This window comes from Uranotaenia lowii, chromosome 3 (assembly GCF_029784155.1).
Source record: "Uranotaenia lowii strain MFRU-FL chromosome 3, ASM2978415v1, whole genome shotgun sequence".
Taxonomy (NCBI): Eukaryota; Metazoa; Arthropoda; class Insecta; order Diptera; family Culicidae; genus Uranotaenia; species Uranotaenia lowii.
This window is the reverse complement of record NC_073693.1, coordinates 298,964,091-298,985,441: the sequence shown is the minus strand read 5'-3', so window position 1 is coordinate 298,985,441 and position 21,351 is coordinate 298,964,091. Positions and strand designations below refer to the sequence as shown.

General features: G+C 40.3%; 1 protein-coding gene across 1 annotated transcript; it reads right to left on the bottom strand.

Moving 5' to 3' along the window:
- Positions 1 to 792: 792 nt before the first annotated feature.
- On the bottom strand, positions 793 to 19,345 carry LOC129754358 (polycomb protein Scm). The gene is made up of 5 exons (XM_055750372.1): positions 18,060 to 19,345; positions 4,683 to 5,156; positions 3,720 to 4,617; positions 2,896 to 3,650; positions 793 to 2,256 (listed from the first exon to the last, which is right to left on the bottom strand). The coding sequence occupies exons 1-5, from the start codon at positions 18,750 to 18,752 to the stop codon at positions 2,116 to 2,118; spliced, it is 2,961 nt and encodes a 986-aa protein (XP_055606347.1). The 5' UTR covers positions 18,753 to 19,345; the 3' UTR covers positions 793 to 2,115.
- Positions 19,346 to 21,351: the final 2,006 nt, after the last annotated feature.

Genomic DNA, 21,351 nt, shown 5'->3' with positions numbered 1-21,351 from the left:
TGTTGAATGAAGCAACATTCTCAAAAATACAGTGTTGTGAAAATATATGAAAATATGTTTTGTAGTGTAGAATACAAACAAGAAAAAGTATCATTTTTTTTCTGAACGATCAGTACGAGGGACAGTCTCTTTTAAGCCGTGTACGTGTATCAATTGTATATGAGATATAAATTTTATAACCCTAACCCATAGCATATAGAATCAAAAAATCTGACTTCATAGTATATCCCACACAGGATCAACCTGGTGTTAAGTCAAACGGAAAAGGTAATGTTGCGTTGCTCTAAAAAAAAGTTATGATTGCATCATCACCCAAAAAAAAGGAGTTTTTAGACCAATCAAATAGTGAACAGTTTAAAATACTTACCTCTAATTTAAGACCGGATGGCATTCCTAGCTGCTTACCAGATCATCTTACATCTGTTCCCATCTGGTATCTTGCAGGACCATTTTGAGATTCTGAGGTCACTTGATGATTTATACCATCTGAGGACATATTTCCAAGGATGACACCGATGACCCTTGGAAAAATGGAAATCAGCTCTCGACAAAGTTTAGGTATTCTACGGAGATAACGAAAGAAATTTGGTGAAGTTTGCGTCGATGTGCAAGAAAGTTTTGAGGAATCTTTCAAGTGTCTTTTTTCTCTAATGGGGTTTTAAACCAACTGGTTAATTCATCGCCGGAATTAAATCATCATAATAATGGGGTAGCTCTTCACATAAGTAGTCGGTTTTCTTTCTCTTCTATCTAAGGAAACCCATAAGAAGGCGTTTTTACTTTTAAATTTCTTGTTTGTATTTGCTCATAAGGATTACTGATTTTAATGATACCTAAGGTTGTGAACTATATGTATTACCATCATACTCCAGGACATTTCGTATTACAATATATTCACGTGCTAGACCACTGTCTCTTGCCTTGCGCACTTTTATTTTTCTGTTGTTCTTCTTTCTTCCACGTTCCTCCTTGCTAAGCCCAATAAATATGTGTTTCTGTTTTATTTTCTTGTTCTTTCAACATATCCGGATTATAGATTCTCTACTCAACAGCTTTGAAGGATGCTCTGTATAGGTATTGTATTTGCTGTCGCACCACTTTCGCTGCTCGAGTGTTGTTTGATTTTGTGGAAGAGAAATGAAAAACATTAAAAACTAATAGTTGTCTAAAATTATCTCTTTTTACAACATAGACAAAGAATATTAATTACACCTGAATTATTCGATGAAGGCCTCCTCCCTCTGTGCTGGACCATTTGGAGACTATTTTCTCAAGAAAGTGAAACGAGTCATCATTGTTGTCGGAGAATGCGCTTCAAACTAGTCAGAAGTTTCAAACAAACTTCTTAGAAAAGAAAAATCTATTTTCTCTGTCCCTACATGCGTATCAAAATTTCACAACTGGTGTGCAGGTAGTAGCAATAAGTCAACTATTGGGTTTTTTTTAAAACAAAATAAAAAACAAATGCCTCTTGCTAACATTCTTCCGTTTGCTCTACAATGCAATTTACACCATCAATATCTGCATTACTTATCACTAGTTCAACTTGTGTGTGTGTGTATTATGTGTGGATTGGATTTTGTTGCTGCATTTATTATGTATTTGTGTGGATGTGGATTAGCGGGGTGGTATTTTAAAAGTTACTTCTACTTTTGATGTTGTTTAGCAATTCTGTAAATCATTTCGGAGTGCAGTGTGTTAATATTTAGTTTTTGCTCGTTTATGTGAAACGTAAAACATACTGGTTGAATATGGCTGAGTGTTCCTTTTGTTATGTTCTCTGTTCCTCTTGGTTTCTCGCTTTGTAGGTGGTTAGCATATTTGTTTACATGTTTTCTTCATCGGTAGCTTATGGTCGTTATTTTGTAGTACAAACTTCACGTGTGTATAGATTTTTGTTTTGTTTGCTTTACGATAGCCCGGTGAAAGCTACATTTGTTGTATGAATCGTCGTTAAAAAGTTAATAAAAAATAATAATGAAAAAACAGTTCATGACAAATTTGGGAGGAATGCGACGGGAGTCGTGGAGAGTTTCTGGGTAGGGGCAAATGGGTTTTGATTCTGTACACAAAGGATATTTTTTAGAGGGTACGAATTTTCCTCGTAGCTAATCGTTACATGTTGGACATGCTGTGTCGCCGGCCCTTGACTCGGCTCACCAGGTTGCAGATCTTTAGGGCTGGTCCCAGCTTCAGGCCCATGTACTTCATCATCATGTCGCTGTTCAGCAGCAGCAGCGCTTTGCCATCGATTTCCTGTCGATTGGAGGAAAAAAAAGAACATCTCATTAGTAAGTTCGAAAGTGAATCTGGACTGGGTAGAAGCCATTTAATTTTACATACGTTAATAATGTAAAAAAATCTGGTTAAAATCAACAGAATAATAAACTTTTTTTTACAGATTTTTTTTTTCGAAATCTAGTAATTAAACTTATTTTATTTTCGTCTTTTGTTCAATTATCAGAATTGCAGACTGATAAATCTACAAATTGATCAGATGATACAATCAATTGAAACGTTCACAACACTTATCTTTAATATATCTTCCATATTCCATATGAATAAATCGGAGAAATTAGTCTTTTATATCATTTTGAACAGCACCTCTTCTCTAGTCTGATGATATTAGTAAATTCAAGATTTTCTACGTCCAACAACAAACGAGCATATGTGGATTTTGTCCGATTTTCCGAAGACAAGTTGGATTGGTTCTGCTACCACTTTAACTTCTCGACAACGACAGCCCAGTCGAAAAGTGTAATCTCTCTCTATATCCTGGCTGTGTATACTCAGACCCACGCGATAGTGTATTGCAAAGTGATCGTTAGGCAAGCTTAGATGACCCTTCAATTTCAATTTCAAAATCGGAAAAAGTTACACGCAATATCCACTTACATGTTTCCGAAATAGGTCTGCATGCACCGCCAACGAGGGATCCTGTACGGCGATGAACTGTATCACATCTTCGATCGTCCAATCGCTGGTCTGGCCGCGGGGCATCTGTGGACTAGTGCTGGGTACTGGCACCGGCATCGACACCGGCACCGACAACGGAAGCTGCATTGGTGCCGTGGGAACTGGGGCTGCTGTTGGGATTGGTGCCGCGGCCGCCGCAACGGCTGCCAGTGCCGAGGGAGGAATCGGGATCATTGTGCTAGCTAGTGGCATCGGGACTGCCGAAACGGCGGGATGATGATGATGGTGGTGCACACCGAGCATAGTTGCAGCAGCAGCAGCAGCGTTTGCCGTAGCAGGGATCGTTAGGTTTGGAGGAGCTATTGCAACTGCAGCTGGGATCAGAGTTGATGAAGATGGTGCAGGTTGGAATGGTACGGATAGGGAATCGCTCGGTTGCAAGGGTATAAGGCTAGGGACCAAGGCTACGGATGAGGCGGGTGCACAGGCAATGCTAGCACTGGGAACGACTGGCGGTGTTGCAGCTGGGTGCGTGCTGGGAGCTTGTGCAGGCGAAGCGGCCGATGCCGACACGATTGAAGATGAAGGAGCAACAGCTACGGGTGCAGCAACCGGAACAGGCAACGGACAATTTGCTTCCGTTTTTATGTTGGTGACGTTTGGAGCTAGGGATATCGTCGGATTCACCGGACTACTGACCGCGGATGTTGATGATGGCGTTGGTTGTACGGTTGCTGAAATAGAAGAGCATGGGATAGAATTTGCTATGAGTGAAAAAAAAACAGAATTCTTCGAATACTCACCAACACTGACTGGGGTTGGGGAAAGCGAGCTATGCTCGGTATTATTTGTGGTCGATGTTGCGGTTCGCTGTTCGACAGCTTTCCGTTTGGGTGATGGGCTCCGCGGGTTGTCCTGTGATTTCGGTTGTTGTGGTTCGCGCGTCGTTGCCGCTGCTTTCGGAGAGGAAGCAGCCGTTGGAGGTGGACTAGCTGACCTCACTGTGGGTTCCGTTTTGATAGGCCTCTTGAGGGAAGGTGATTGTACCATACACGCATCGCACTGTTCAGGTCCCGGTTCCAGGGTTATCAGATGACTGCAAGCTTTACAAGCGATGCAAAGAACTTCGAGAAACTCTGAAAGACCATGGTTTCCCTTGGAACGAATGTTGGCAGGGATTTTGACGGTAAAATTTTTTCCTGCTGCCGTAACTATATGCACTTCGCCATCGAGGCCAAACAATAACGGGGAAAGCTGAGCATGATCCTTGGATGCCGCCAGTACTTCCTGCAGACAAAGCTTTGCCAGCGTCTGATGATTTGGTGCCGTCACCATTGACGGTAGCTTTGAGCTGTTGATAAAAGGTCCACCTTTACATCGGCTGTGGAAATGGGCCGTCACTGGTGTGGCCGGGGTCATCGAGTCCGGCTCGGATATCATGGCAAACGAAGAACGTCCTTTGGATCGGGCACTGCCTCCGTCCATTTTGTTCTTCTGACCCGGCGGTTGCATCGGATGGCAACTTCTGGCACACCAGCCCACTGGGAAAATGTCGCGCGAATCATACCGACACCAATAGTCGAACGCACCTCGCCACCCGTCAAACGTTACATGGATCTGATCCTCTTTCACAGCATCTACCGTGGCACAGCAAATCAATTGGGGATTTTTCTTATCTACAGCTTCTAGTTTTTGTCCAACCTAGAAGAAAAACAATACAGCTAATTAAATATAACTTAAAAATTATAATACAAAAGCAGTCTTGCCTGAAACAAATTGCACTTGGGCGTGGGTGGTTCCGGCATGAAGATATGTTCCGGAGCTATCTGGGCCCCGTTGAGCGTTTTCTGCAGAAACGTCGGCCAACTGCTGGCATTCATGCGGAACCCTAACGGGGGCTGCAACATCTCGCCCATCTTGTCACAATGCCCAATCGGATGGATCTCGTTCGAATCGACCAGGCGCCAAAAATCGTTCTTGTTGTCACCCCCGTCCAGCCGAAGTCGTAACCGGGAGCCCAGCACCCCGACCACGCTTGCTATACATGTGGAGGTGACGTTGCGCGGATCGACCGCCTCCAGCTTCATGCCAATTTTGAACTCGTTCGTCGGGGGGCCAACTGCCTGCTTGAAGCATTCTGCCGGTGCCGGTACGCTGCCCGATTCGCGCAGATATTCGGTCCAATCGAATACGTGAAAGCTCTCGTACTGGAATGGACCCGTCGAGCAGGTTGTTGTAACCTAGGAAGAGGAAAGAAATTTAATACGAGTATGGTATTTTTTCGTAGCTGTATGTCACATCCGTGTAATTTTATGTCGATTTTCAACAGGTGGACATCAATGTTGATATCTAAGTAAACAAATAGATTTCAGAATAAGTAATTGAAATTTGCACTAGATTAAGGGCTACTCAATACTACACCGGGACACCGGAAAGCACCCTTAAGTATTAAAGTCCTTACTTTGGTAAAGGAGAGCAGTCTGGCTGGATTGCTAAAAATCTGACGTTAGGTAAAAAAGGAAGTTTAATGAAGAACGAGCTTCCAGGCCAACAAGGCTGTAATATGTAGGGATGGCGCTAAATGGCAGCGAAACTATCACAGTAACAAAAACGAGGAAACCCCTTATGACGAATAATAAAGACACAGATTACAAACTAAAATTCATGACGAGCGAATGGCTGCAGGAAATGAAATTCGCTGCTGGAGTACAACAGTGCACTTATACTGGGTTCGTTTTAATGTCAAAAACGGCGAGGTGTTAGACATTGAGGATCTCAGAGGGTGTTAAGTGTAGTGATAGTGACGGGATCCTACTGATATAAATGATATAAATGCAAGATATAGGATTGAATAAAGAGTGCATATTTACAGTTGAGCAGTTAAACAGTGTTGCGAAAATTGTAATAGAATCCTGGAAATACTCGCATACCAACTGAGAAGATTTCACCCTGGCGTAAAACCCTCCTTAAGGTTGATAACTCTATGATTACTTCCAAGTTAATTTATGGTGTCGGGCTGACCCATTCGATGGTCGTGACGTCACTCTGCCGTTCATAGCAAGTCCGTCCCATTTGCGTTTTTCTTATTTTCCTGCGGTTTTGATAGAAGCAATCCTTAGCATTTGTTACTTACGTGACAAACACTTACGTGACTGGCGAATGGTGGATAATGTGCAACACGAGACCCCATAGTGGGGTCACCTCTCAGTGTTCGGCACAAAAGCGATAATCCGCTATTCGCTAGTTAGTCCTCTAACTTTTTGTTAGCGGTTTAATTTTGCCGCTAAGTTTGGATTGATTTAGCGAATTGAAAAGTTCCTCTATTTTTTGGTTCCGCTAATTGTAGATCGCTAACTCCCATATATTTGCATCAATCTCTCGAATTTTTAGTGATAGAATAAACTTTTTTCATTAATCAAGTCAAAGTGACATTGTGCATCATTCTGATTGCTTAATTGGATTCATTGGAGGAATGCGTACTAGACTTAGAGAAAAGTTGTATTTAGTGTCATTTTTCTCTCTTTAAGCACTTTTTTTAGCAACTTTTACAGAAGAAGATAACAATAAAAGGTGTTAAACAATATAAAACTATTTTCAACACCTCTTTATCAGCCTTTGTTTTCAAGTGGTTGAGCTATTTACTTTTCACATTACAGTTTTTTATAGATTTTACAGATCAATTCATATAAAAATAAGATAAAATCACTATTGTAGCCTTCGTTTTAATTTCAAATAGAGATTGTATAAATGTTCACGTTTGACAATGCTCCTGTAAATTTGAAAAAGGGGAAAACAGGTTAAAGATAATGCCAAAAAAAAAAAAAAATGAATTGCACCAAAGATTATTTGCAACAAAATTGCATACTATCTACTTTGCACAAAACAAATCGGGTAATTTTTTAACCGAAATTTAAATTAAAAAAAAAGATAGTTATAGCTCACATTTTCCACATTCTGTTCTTTTGCTCTTTCTTTAATTGTTTTTTTAATTTATAGAATACAGAGACTCGTTAAAACTGCATAAATCTTTGACAGTTTTGGTTTTGTTCATATAATTTTATGAAAATACGATCAATTTATCAAATTTTAAATCAAATACTTGAAACTTCATTAATTCCCCCTTGGGCAGTTGGAAAAATCGAAATGGGGAAGTGCGTGACTTAAGAAAAATTTTATATTTGTTCCGGCCTTAATGTTGGTAAACACTTAGCGATTAGCGATTAGCGCTTTAAGCTTAAAGCGATAACTTTTTTGGTACATTTAGCGTATTTAATTAGCGATCGCTAACTTTGTATGAGTTAGCGATTTAATTAGCGGCGCTAATTTTTCAGTTAGCGATGCCGAACACTGGTCACCTCTTATTACAACTCCTATCTCTATCTCCCCGCGGTGCCGACTGGAATGCAAGTAACCTAAGCGGAGATCGGGTACCCAACCCCGGTGGATGATTTGGTCGCATGCAGACTGAGTAGGTTGCCGCACGCGTCTGTTCTCCAGGTCAGGGGCGCCTTAAACAGCGTCTGTCTCGCAACGAGCGGGTGAATTTTATGAAATGCGGCTCCCGCCAGCTACGTCCCAGATGACAGCCCCATCGTGGGATAGGGACTTAAGGATAACAACCTACTGCTCCCGATTGATTGAATTGTTACAGAAACTGAGAGAAGAAATAACCGAATCGGAACTTTGGCAACGACTTTTATCATGAAAACACGTACTAGAATTGGAACTTGCAATATTTTGACCCTTGCCCAGCCAGGTAAGCTGGCTCAACTTGCTATAGAAGCTAGCCGTCTCAAGCTAGAGATACAGGGACTGAGCGAAGTCCGTTGGCCTAACACTGGAGAACACAAGACAGAGTCTGGGCAAGTACTGCTTTACTCTGGCATACGAGGAGAACACGCTCGGGAACGAGGAGTTGGTTTCCTATTAAGCCCGCAGGCCCATGGGGCCCTCATAAGGTGGGAACCGATAAACGAAAGAATAATCGTAGCCGTATTCAGAACACGGGTTAGAAACCTTACAATGGTCAAGTATTATGCGCCAACTAACGTTGCCGATTTGCAGGAGAAAGAGCAGTTTTACAGTCAATTGAACAGCGTGGTTGAGAAAATTCCGAAGGGTGACATTCAAATCCATTTAGGCGACTTCAATGCAAAGATTGACTCCAATAATCAGGACTTTGAGCGCATAATGGGGCGCGATGGTCTGGGACAGATGAGCGAAAACGGAGAGCTGTTTGTAGAATTTTGTGGCAACAACAACATGGCGATCGCTCTTCCCCCATCGACCAGCACATAAGGTCACTTGCGTATTCCGAGAAGGCCGAACAGAAAATCAAATTGACCACATCTGCATCAGCCGAAAATGGAGAAAGAGCCTTCATGATGTCCGTAACAAACGAAGCGCAGACATTGCATGTGACCTTGGTAAGATACGACTGAGAGTCGCGCGTGTCCAGCGGCGAGAGGAGAAAGTCGGATGTCGATACGACGTCCGCCGTTTGGAGAATCTAGAGGTGAAAAGGGCATACGTTGAACAGCTATAGTCCCGAGCCTCGGATTTGCCGACAGACGGAACAGTCGAAGAACAGTAGTGTGGAATCAAGAATGCCTTTATCACGACGAGCCATGGTACTCTCGGTAAAGTTTGTGGAAGAAGAAGTGAATGGATGTCGGATGAAACCAGGAGGATGATCGATGATCGGAGAAAGGCGAAAATCGGAATTGAGCAGGCATGTACCGGGTCAGTCAAAGCAGCCACCCGCTCACGTGTGCGGAGCTGGCAGTTGGACGAGCTTGTAGACGAGACAAGAGAGCCTGGACAAACTCCCTAGCCGAAGAGGGAGAAAGAGCTGCAGCCATTGGATATATCCGATTACTATATGATATTTATCGCCGCCTTAGTGGTGCAAGGACTAATGCAAGAATGCCGCTGAAAGACCGAGCAGGTCAGCTGCTGACAGATCGAACAGATCAGCTCAAGCGTTGGACTGAGCATTTTGAACAACTTTTCCGAGTCACAAATAGCGATGGCCAACAGAACCCGTAGCTCGAGGCGCCAACAGTAAGTCGCATTAATGGCGTCAACTCGGAAGCGCCCTCGCTGGCTGAAATAGAAGCGGCAATCAAAAACATGAAATCCAACAAAGCGCCTGGAATCGATTGCATTCCTGCTTTAATGCTCAAAGCCGACCCTGCCTTGTCAGCACAAATGTTGCACCGTCTTTTCACTGACATTTGGGATACTGCAACATTCCCGGCCGACTGGATGCAGGGTATCCTTGTAAAGGCCCCGAAGAAAGGAGACCTGACCGAGTGCGGTAACTGGCGTGGCATAACTTTGATTTGTACAACTCTCAAAGTACTCTGCAAAGTGATCCTGAACAGGATCGTGGAGAACATCGACGCTACACTCCGACGGCAACCAGTCAACGAATTCCAGGACTCTCTTCTGCTGGTGTTCGTTGATTTCGAATAAGCATTTGACCTACTGAACCACGAAAACATCAGGGCTGCTCTAAGACGACGAGGGGTTCCAGAGAAACTAGTCCATCTCATCGAAGCACAGTACGAGGCATTTTCGTGCAAGGTCTTGCACGACGGTGTCTTGTCTGAACCAATCCCGGTAACTGCTGGGTTTGTATGCGTAGATTTTCGACTCACTCACTACACTCTCAAAATAAAATAGCTAGACAATCTTAATTATAATGCTACAAGTGTTTCAGAATGGTGCGATCTCAAAGGAAACTATGGACAAATGCATGTTCTACAATTAGAGGCAGTGGACATAGCCTTACCGAAGCGGCCATTTAACATCAGGAAGGAAGTCGAGGCATATCTTGGCACCAAAATCAAGAAGCATACCCACAAAACAAGGGAACATCTTACTTGATCAAACTGCGAAATAGAAAGCAGATCGATCAACTTAAAAAGATGAATAAGTTGGCTGCAATCAGGATTATTACCTGCAACCAATGGAGATGTATAGTTTACTGCCCAGAATCCATGGAATATACATCAGAGAAAACCTCAGGGAGGAGCTCAAGGATCAGGGAGTTAAGGACCTACGGCAGATAACGCACAAGGAAGGAGGCAAAAACGTTCCGACTCCGACTATCATTTTTACAGTAAGACAGTAAGGCTGATGTCATGCTGAAGCAACTAGCAACGCGACCTACAACGCAACGTTTACACGACTAACCAGCTCTCATTTGATCTCCATGGAAATCGCGCAGACCTGTCATACTGGTCGCTTTGTATAGCGCGACCAATCTGATGCCAATGTGTTTTGTAGCGCGACTAGCAGGAAATCCAATAGGAATATTGTTTTTTCTCGATTTGAAGCAGTGATTCCGGGTTTTAAGCACAATAGTACGAAGATCTGTCCGAACTTGTGATAATAAACTAAAAAATATCTTAATCGGCGAGAAAATTTCCATGAATTCTTAGTTCCGGCAAAAAACAAGGAATTTTGTCTGTTCAATTTTCGGCATTCTTGCAATACGGGTCGTGATTTGATGAGTTTTTGATGGCTCCCGAAAGAAAGGAGACGATTCAAAGCATTATCAGATGTAGAGAAGTGATGATTTGTAGGGAATTTCAAAGTGACAGGTCGCGCCAGCATGACATACCAATGCGTTGCAACGCAATCTTATTGGAACGTTGCGTTGCTAGTTGCTTCAGCATGACATCAGCCTAAGACCTCAAAGCGTTAATTTCGGATGGATAAGAGCACGCATCCGACCATATTACCCTACGCCAATTCTGTGCTACGGATGTTTCGAGTACGGACATCCAAGAAAAAGGGGTACAACAGGGTTGCCAACTTTTTTTTTTTTCAAAAATCAGGAAACTGGCGAAATAAAAATCAGGCAAAATCAGGCTACGGTAAAGTAACGGAAATTTCGCTAAAAGTGATGACTTTTTGTTTTGGTCACCGCTCCTCATTTTCTTTCTAGTATGTATTGTGAGCCTACTTGGTTGAATGATTCTACTGAATCAAAACATCAATGCAATCGAAAGATTCCCTTTAACCCTTTCCTTCCCACGAGGATTTTCACGTTTTAAAAATAGAAATATTGATTAACAACTAAAGTTCTAGAACAAAAGATGCTTTATTTTAGTCTATTTTCATGATCTTGTTGATAAATTTGGATTTTGAGGTGGTTCATATATGCTCCATTGGCAAGATAACAACACAGAGGGTGCAAATGAAAAATAAGAAATAACGGCAAAAACACATGAAATTTCATCACCTTATTATTATTATTATTGTTTATTGAATCTTGCAACGTAAGATAAAAATCTTTTTAAATGTTACAATGTGGTAGTTTCATTTCTAATAATTTCTTAACAACTATTGATCAAAAACCGTCAACAACAATGATCAAAAACTGAAACGATCCTATTTTGTGAAATATTTCTTGGGTATAATCAGCTCTCAAATGTCAAACTATTGAAATTTTAGAAATTTTCAGTTTTGCCTTGAATAATGGCGGCCATGACACTTTTCGCCAGAGAAGCAAAACATGCCGTTTATCGAAAAAAAAATCACGAGTTTTGCAAATATTTTTAGACATGTGGTCATTTCAGTTAATGAAATGATTTTTGTGGTGATATGTGAATACAAGCTATGGAAAACTATTAGGCTTATACGAACAACTTTTATATGACGACACTCCAGGCATAGAGAGCTATGGTTCAACATGGCTGAAAGTGGAGTGCATTGTGAAAGGAGGGTACCACAATTTTCATGAGTATTACCTTTTGTTCTCAGTGTATCACCTGTGATCCACTTTACATATTCGAAAATTTATATGTTTAAGTAGGAATCTAAGCAAACCATCATTTGATTTTGCTTACACAAGCAATTTTCTGCACGTCAGGAGCGCTGATCTGCCGCTCATAGCAAGTCCGTCCCATTTGCGTTTTTGTCATTTTTCAGTTTATCGCTGGAATCACTTTAATTTTATCTGTAGTTTCAATAGAAAATTTTGTTTTTAGCACTTTGTTCTGATGAACATTGAAAAAAACCCCAAGTCATTTTGTCCCATTGCACAAATGATCGCAAGTCGGTCCCATATGGCTTAAATCAACGCATGTCGGTCCCACTGCCATAAGGGCCTAGCAAATGATTTTTAACAGAATTAAAACGAAAAAAACAAACCTTATAAAGCGAAAAACTTTAGATTGCCGTTGCTGTGACAGCTTTTGGTGATTACTTTGATTAAAAACGCATACCAGTGGCGAATTTTCGATGGAACATTTTACGATTTTTCATTGCCGTTTTTCTCAATTCAACAAAAACGCAAATGGGACGGACTTGCTATGAGCGGCAGTGATGTGGTCTAGTAGATAGGCCGGCGCGAGTCTGGTGGGTTCGAATCCCATAAGTTGCCGACAGGTAAGATGTGTTTCATTATATAAATAATTATATATTTCAGAGGGAATGCATCTGGGGTTAATCTGAAGAGACTATTGCAAGCGGAGTGGATTGCCAACCATTGTAGGTCTCTGAAGGTTGGATGCCTTCCCTCGACGAACCATCGGCCGTGGAAGCCTGAGAAGCAATTCGAAGGCCAAGCCACACAGACATAGGCTGGTCCTTGCTACCGATGGGGGAACCATACATACATACATATAAGCAATTTTCTGCACGACAGTATTTTTATTTGAGGATAATTATGAAAACTTGTGAAATTATTGAACATTAAATGACGACTTGATTTAAGTTTCAAAAATATCCAACTTTTGCGCAGCTAGCAAAAACTAGTGAATCGATTTTCTTCAAATGTTGTGCAATGATTCTTCATTCATACTTGCACATTCGATGAGAAAATGGTATTGATCAAAAGCGCCCAGTTCAAATGCGAGCTATGCGAAGTTGTGGATCACCTGTGCTACCATGGGAAGGAAAGGGTTAATTCCCATTTTAAATAAGATTACTGTAATTCAGCCACATTTCCACTTTTTCACTTCAGCAATGGTACCTAATCCAGTTTCTTACTACCCATTTTTCATCACATTCGCAAAAATCAGGCAAAATCAGGCATATTTTCAAAAATCAGGCAAATTTAATGGCTTATCAGGTTGTCAGGCAGAGCCTCGAAAAATCAGGCAATACCTGAAAAATCAGGTACATTGACATCTCTGGGTACAACGATTGTTCCGGTATGCCGCGTATGCTGTGGAAACCACGATAACACTGCGATGATTGTTCACATCAAGTCGCTAGCAAAAAGTGTCCAGTTCACCTCGAGGAGACCTATATTAAGCACTTGATGGTGGACCAGGAAGTTGGATATCCTGCAGCTTGAAGGATGTTTGAAGCAAATCACAGATCCAAGACTGCCGCCATGATAGTTGCGGAAAGTAACGATGCCCGATTTGACGAATTTCACATAAAATTTGATTCAATCGAAGCTGAGAAACGGGATTGTCAAATTGACAAATTCTTCAAAGGACTCTGGAACAAGGATAAACCACAGAGAACATACAAGCTAGCCCACGAAACTTGTGTAAAAATCTCAACACTCTTTTTGAACCAATTTTTGATTTTTGATTGGGCCACCAGATGTCTCCAAACACACCAAAGAGAACTGTCAAAACAAAGCTGACTAAGTTTCAGTCAGTTTTCTATAGGTCGTATGAGCTGCTTAGCATGCTTCAAGAAAGTCGCTATGGAAGTTTCGTAATACGTTCATCATGTTGCATAAAAAAAAATAATCATAAAAGTTATTATTTTTTTCCATCAAATTTGTTAGAAATACAAAGTTTAAAACAGCTGGATGCTAAAGTTATATGTGAAAGTAAGGCCTCGTTTTCACAAAACTTTCTATTGATGCGTGCATAAATAAAATGTATAACACAGTATAACAGTTGAAAATCGAGTAGTTGAAGCTTTTGTTAAAGCTCATCTTCAAATTTCCGTCATCGATTCACATAGGGCAAAGGGTCAAATACAATACCATCCAATACAAAGCCATCTTTGTTATTTGTTTTTTTTTTTTAACCTTTTTGTGAAGTTATTTTAGCTTTGAGTAAACCCCCTTATTTTAGAGACTTGTTTCGCTACCCTGAGAGTTTTCGAACAACAACGATTTAGAAATAAAAATGATGGAATCGTTGGCATTTCTTTTCCTTGGCGGTGTTGGAGCAGTTGCTCTTAAAAGTAGTGAATTGTTGAGGCACTCTCTTTTTTAAACTCAAAATAAAGTTGATTTGGTTCAAAACAGCATTTTAGTGGCAGCCCTCAAATTTGAGTTTAACTGCACTCAGAGGAAATCTTATTATAAATTTCATAAGATACATCTTATGAACCACTTTTTTGCGTCCAAACTAATTTTTCATAAGAGTCTTATGAAATTCTTTCAATTTTCATACGACGTTCTTATGAAAAATAGAAGAAACGGCATTGTGAAAAAATGATGAACACATTCATTCATAGCATCAGTTTTTTTCATCATCTAACAGTACGAAGCAATCGCCAGTTCATAGTTATTATAGTTTTCCTGCAATGTTAAATGTTATTGTTATCTCCGGAATGGTAAGTTCGATTTGATGTTTTTGGTGTGAACGTTGAATATATTAGTAAACTATAATACATTATTTGTTTACTTTTCAGCAAGCTGCTCGGCAAAAAACGAAAGGTCGAGGATTAAGGATGCGGCAAAAAAAAAACTTTTTTGGCAAACAATAAAGTGAATGTTTTCAGCATGAAATATCGAGAATTTTTCTTATTAGAAAGTGATTTACTGTTTCCATAAGAATCTCTTATGAAAAGCAACAACCTCTCATTGAAGTAGGCGTTCATCTTCAGAATTCATTCGCGTCATAAGACAATCTTATGAATTTCATTAATTTTTCTTATGGCGCCACTTCATAAGAGAATCTTATGGCATACATAATAGTATTTTTCTGAGTGTGGGAAATCACAAAACTAAGTTCTGATAGGCACAACTAAGTTCGGCAGTCGCTGGAAGTAACATCCGGAAGTTTCTTTGTAGTTTTGACCGGGAGTATCATAACTTTACACCGCTCTGTAATTTGTTTTGACTATGCCTATTTGGACTAAATTTTTCGACTGCCCAGTCGAACTCAAAGTTGATGGTTGTCACTGAAATGCTGCCAAAACAACTTAATTTTGAGTTAAAAAAAGGAGCGTGTACTTAAGATGAAAAGAGAAGCTTTTTGTTTGACAGATTTGACAGCTGATTTGAAAGCTCCAGCAAAGCTTTCAACTGTTATACATTCATCAAAATTTTGCGTCCAGGGGCTTTTTCTATTGATGAGTGCAACAATTGCAACTGGAATTGATTTTAAAAAACCATTAAATATAGTGTTTTAAAACTTCTGTGAGTGCAAAAACAAGTTCACATCAGTTTAAAAAAAATATTCTGATATTTTGAAAATCAAAATTAACTACAAAAGTGTGTATTTTACGTATAAAATTTTAAAGATGCATGCATCAATTCGTTTACATGAATAGCGAGTTTTGTGAAAACGCGACCTAACCCGCTTTGAGATGCCTAGAATCAGTACTGCTGGGTGAGACTAATCGTCAAGAATGTTCTTGTATTTGACTGGACATAGGAAATGCATTTTCTAACATAAATTACTGTTCAAGAAGTGAGAAATCTTATACCAAACTGTTAGTTATCTTAACTGTTATAGTAGTGCAAAAATAAAGAAAGTGAAATTCCTCCCAGTTAAAAGTAACTCTGATTTCATTTATTTAGCAATAAATTAAAGCCGTCTATTTTACTGAGACATAGTACTCATTTTTTGTGAGTTCATATACGATTACGTCTTTTCGAAAACTGGGCACTTTAAAATTGATTTGTAACTTTTGAATGGCGCAATAGATGGCACTGTTTGTAGTCAATTTCTAACGTATTTTATTGATGATAGCATTTGAGGGCCTCAAAGCCAAAGGGGTATAAGTGACAAAATGGTCGATTTTGAGTTAACTATGCCAAACGATTCTTCATATTTCAAACTATATTTGATGATTTTTTCAGATTTTTTGAATTTTATTTACATACTTTAACGTTCCAAAGCAAAATAGAATTTTTCGAAAAATATATGGAAAATGGCCAAACACAACAATTTAAAAGCCTGTTTTCTCGAAATAAGCTTCCATGCACTTATACCCCTTTGGCTCCAATGGCCTCATTTGAAATTTTACACACTTTTTTGACGATTTTTTGTTCGAGCTTGTATGTCTGATCTCTGTGGATAAAGTTCTCAAAGAGAAGGACGCTGAAATTGCATCTCTAAAAGCCGACTTGGCTGCTGTGAACATCGCTGTTGCACCGATTGTCCATGATGATGCAACTGAACGAGTTATTACTGTTGCAACAGTAACAGAAAAAGAAACCTCAAACACCAGAGCTATTGTAAAAAAAACACAGAATGTTAAAAACCAGAGTAAGATTAATATCTCGTTCTCCCCCAAAAATCCAATCAACTTGAGAACAACAGAAATGGACGTTAGAGGCGTGGCTTTTCCAGGCAGGGCAGACGTCTTAAGTTACGGTCTCAATATGTATTAGGTATCAATTTTCTTCGAAAGATCACTGGAACCTGGTGGCTCATCCACAGGACCACCACCAAACCGCGATGCTGTCGGTCATAGAATACGGAAGCTTTTTTATTTTGGGTCCACCGTGAAAACCCACTTGATTAAACTAGAACGAGTACAGTAAAGTTGTTTGCGTATTGCCATGGGTTGTATGCAGTTGACACGTACGATGAGTCTCGAAGTGCTGGAAGGAGTAATGCCGTTGAAAAATCGGTTCTTCGATTTATCGTTACGTTTCGAAGTGAAACTTTGAATCCTTCGGTGATAGAAAACTTGGAAAGGCTTATAAATAATAATCCGCAAGTACAATATGTAACAAATTATCATGCTTTTAGTCAATTCCGATTAGCAGTTCCTTGATAAAACTCGATCTGTCCATGACCGCTGACATCCGTGGATTTTTCAGGGGTGTTGGGCGCTTTGATCGAAAATTCGTATAGGATAACCTTAGCTTGGATCCCATCTCATTGTCTTACTCAAGTCAATGAGAATGCGGACTCATTGGCTAAGGTGGGCGCGTTACAAGGTCAAATCTTTGAGAGGATAATAACTTACAACGAATATTTTTCAATACCTCGCACTTTAGCGATTAACGCTTGGCAGTCTAGCTGGGATAATGGCACACTGGGACGTTGGCCCCATACGATTATCCCTAAGGTTCCGACGAAGGCATGGTTCAAGCAGTTTTACCTTGAGTCGGGACTTCATTCGCGTGATTTCTCGGCCCATGTCAAATCCCTACCGGCTTGACGCGCGTATGACGTTTCGTATTAATCTCGCTGCAACCAATGTTTGCGTTTGTGGGGATGGCTATCACGACATCGACCATGTTGTATGGACGTATGAAAGGTATGGTCAAACGAGGGCTTGGCTACTGGATACCCTATTAGGGCCCGAAGTAAACTACCTGGTGTTCCTATTTGAGACACCTTGGCAAACTTTGATTTAGAATATTTGTACCCGATCTACAAATATATTAAACTGTCTGACTTGGTCGTTTAGTCCACTTCCCCTCGAAAATTCCCTCTGTCTGTACTTCATCTTATGCTCGTTTCGTCTATTTACTATGACAACTATGGTCATCCGACCGGTTCGACAACACCGGAAAGGAGGCTGGCCAGGAAGACAATTCCTGAGGTAGCTAACGAAACTACGCTACAGGAAGCCACCACCGACCCAAGACGAAATCCGTTCTCGAGAGCGACCCTACACAAACCTCTTTCCTTTCCTCAAGTAAAATTCAATAACAGTTGAGTTGCCGCGACGATTACGGCCCTCCACTTACTAACACCACACAAAAGTCAATTGAATACTCGGCACAAAAAAACTTTATGAGTTAAACGCCTTAAAAAAATATTCCCAAAAATTTAGAGTGAAATAAATAAAGACATCTTGAAATAATTTTAATACATTTTAAAATAATTGTTTTTAACAAGGCAAATACATATACATCGAATTTTATTGTAATTGTGATTACAATTACAATAAAATTTATGAATTTTATGAATCATCGAGCAGTTTTAAAAGGTTTGAATCGTATTACCAAAATTGGTTCCACTTACCGGACTAACTCTCATAGCCGAACTGGACTCTTGTGCCGGCGATCGGTTTCCATTACTCCTCCGACCATTGGTACTTCCGGCGGTACCATTGTTATTGTTGTTATTTCCATTCAATTTGGTGCTAATACCGGACGAAGCAGCCGAGCCACCCGAACCGGATGATCCGGAACCGTCAGCCGTTAACGACGACGGGGACGAAGAGGATGACGGTTCCCCGGCGGCACCGGCTAGTGTGGAGAGGCCACCACCACCCCCGGTGGTCGATTTCTTCTGATGCTTCTTCATGCAAAACGTGGAACAATAGTTGGGTTTCGGTGCATTGGCCCGTATCACATTATCGCACTGAATGCACGCCCCCTTACTGTACGCCTTCCGGAACTCGATGATGCAGGTTTCGGAGCAAAATTCCTTCTTACCGTTCTGGGTCGGTAGGATGTACTTGAGCGGAGTTTTGCTTTCCCCGCACCAGATGCAGGAGCTGTTGTTATTGTTGTTATGATGGTTGTTGTGGCCGGAATTGGTTCCGTTGCTCCCCGCGGAACTAGTAGCGGATAGTTTGCGGGGAGTTCTGCCGGAACCACCACCGGAACTGCTATTTCGGCGGTCGGAACTCGGCGCCTCCAGACCCGTGCTGCTGCTGGTGATGTTATTACTGCTGTTGCTGCCTGGTGAAGAACTACCAGATGCGGACATCCCACCCAGCACACAAATATCCTGAGCCCCAAGTCAAATCTTTTCACTCCACCCGGGGACAGGATCACCTGCACCTGTCCCGTCTTCAAAAACCCCAACAAAAGGAAGGACGAAAAAAATCCACCTAATCTAACCAGGTCAACACTCCTTCGTTCTAATTCTTCTGGCAAATTCTCCAGCCCTCGTTCGATAGGCCTTTTTTCTCTTTTTGATTCACCCGCGGGAATCGATTTCTTGCCACTTTTTGCTTTTACCCTGCACACAAACCACCCCGCTCTCTGTTCCTTTTCCGTCTCAGCGGTCCAACACAAGAGGGCAGAGGGAACAAAAAGAAAAAAAAAACTACGCCAATCACTTGCGTTTCTGATGGGATAGCATCCGCCGCCAGCCCAAATTAAAACGGCCAAAATCCGCGTTCCACATAATGCCCGGTTCCGTCACATTCGCGTTTCACTTCCGGTACAGTTCCTCTTCAAAATCCCGCAACGCAAATCCGCAATCGACACGAAATTACCACCGAAAACAGAACTTTTCCACGCACCGAAATCGAGAAGCAAAATTTTTTAACACGAAAGTTTGAAATCAGCTCTCAGCAAGCAGGCCAGATAATAACCGAACCAACGCACGCGAAAGAGACGCGCTTGTCAAAATTTTTATTTTTCTCCCTTTTCACTCACGCGAACGCTCAGGGTAGGCTCCGGTGAACCGACCGAAGCACCGGTTTGCTCCCTCTCGCATTTTACGACGTTGCATTTTTGACTTTTGTGGCTTTTTCTGCTTTCTGTTCGTCGCTTCGCTTTTTCTTTTTCGTTTGGCTCGACGCGTGCGGCGCGTCGACGAAAGGTTGTTGTGTTTGTTTTTCGGGGTTTCGAGCGTTTTCCGTAAGATGGCGCTAATGCTTCATAGAATGTTTCACGGTTCGAAAGACCTAATTCAAAATTTAATGTTTAAATGTTTTTAAATTTAATTAAAACAAATTGAAACAGGTTTAAGCATGAATATTGCCAATTTTATTCTACGGCAAAAAAAATGGGAATATGGGGATTGGATGAAATTATTCACATTTTGTTAATATTTAATTATAAATGGGAGGAGTAAGAAGAGCTCGGCATCAAGAGACTAACTTTTGTTTTCAATAAATTGCAATTATTTTTTAAAATGAATGCAAAATATTTTTTGCTGAAACTTAAAAATTTAGTATAAGTTAAGGCGTTTTAACTAACCGAACTAATCGCAAATCTGAATCTGAAATCTGAATCTGAAATCTGAATCTGAAATCAGAATCTGAAATCTGAATCTGAAATCTGAATCTGAAATCTGAATCTGAAATCTGAATCTGAAATCTGAATCTGAAATCTGAATCTGAAATCTGAATCTGAAATCTGAATCTGAAATCTGAATCTGAAATCTGAATCTGAAATCTGAATCTGAAATCTGAATCTGAAATCTGAATCTGAAATCTGAATCTGAAATCTGAATCTGAAATCTGAATCTGAAATCTGAATCTGAAATCTGAATCTGAAATCTGAATCTGAAATCTGAATCTGAAATCTGAATCTGAAATCTGAATCTGAAATCTGAATCTGAAATCTGAATCTGAAATCTGAATCTGAAATCTGAATCTGAAATCTGAATCTGAAATCTGAATCTGAAATCTGTATCTGAAATCTGAATCTGAAATCTGAATCTGAAATCTGAATCTGAAATCTGAATCTGAATCTGAAATCTGAATCTGACATCTGAATCTGAAATCTGAAATCTGAAATCTGAATCTGAAATCTGAATCTGAAATCTGAATCTGAAATCTGAATCTGAAATCTGAATCTGAAATCTGAATCTGAAATCTGAATCTGAAATCTGAATCTGAAATCTGAATCTGAAATCTGAATCTGAAATCTGAATCTGAAATCTGAATCTGAAATCTGAATCTGAAATCTGAATCTGAAATCTGAATCTGAAATCTGAATCTGAAATCTGAATCTGAAATCTGAATCTGAAATCTGAATCTGAAATCTGAATCTGAAATCTGAATCTGAAATCTGAATCTGAAATCTGAATCTGAAATCTGAATCTGAAATCTGAATCTGAAATCTGAATCTGAAATCTGAATCTGAAATCTGAATCTGAAATCTGAAACTGAAATTTGAATCTGAAATCTGAATCTGAAATCTGAATCTGAAATCTGAATCTGAAATCTGAATCTGAAATCTGAATCTGAAATCTGAATCTGAATCTGAAATCTGAATCTGACATCTGAATCTGAAATCTGAATCTGAAATCTGAATCTGAAATCTGAATCTGAAATCTGAATCTGAAATCTGAATCTGAAATCTGAATCTGAAATCTGAATCTGAAATCTGAATCTGAAATCTGAATCTGAAATCTGAATCTGAAATCTGAATCTGAAATCTGAATCTGAAATCTGAATCTGAAATCTGAATCTGAAATCTGAATCTGAAATCTGAATCTGAAATCTGAATCTGAAATCTGAATCTGAAATCTGAATCTGAAATCTGAATCTGAAATCTGAATCTGAAATCTGAATCTGAAATCTGAATCTGAAATCTGTATCTGAAATCTGAATCTGAAATCTGAATCT

What these genes read in the sequence shown, in the direction of transcription:
- LOC129754358 (XM_055750372.1), bottom strand. Translation starts at nt 18,752, where the DNA reads ATGTCCGCATCTGGTAGTTCTTCACCAGGCAGCAACAGCAGTAATAAC. An exon ending in CGGCTATGAGAGTTAGTCCG is followed by an intron (nt 5,157 to 18,059) that starts GTAAGTGGAACC and finishes TCCTCTTCCTAG; the next exon opens with GTTACAACAACCTGCTCGAC. An exon ending in CCAAGTGCAATTTGTTTCAG is followed by an intron (nt 4,618 to 4,682) that starts GCAAGACTGCTT and finishes TTTTTCTTCTAG; the next exon opens with GTTGGACAAAAACTAGAAGC.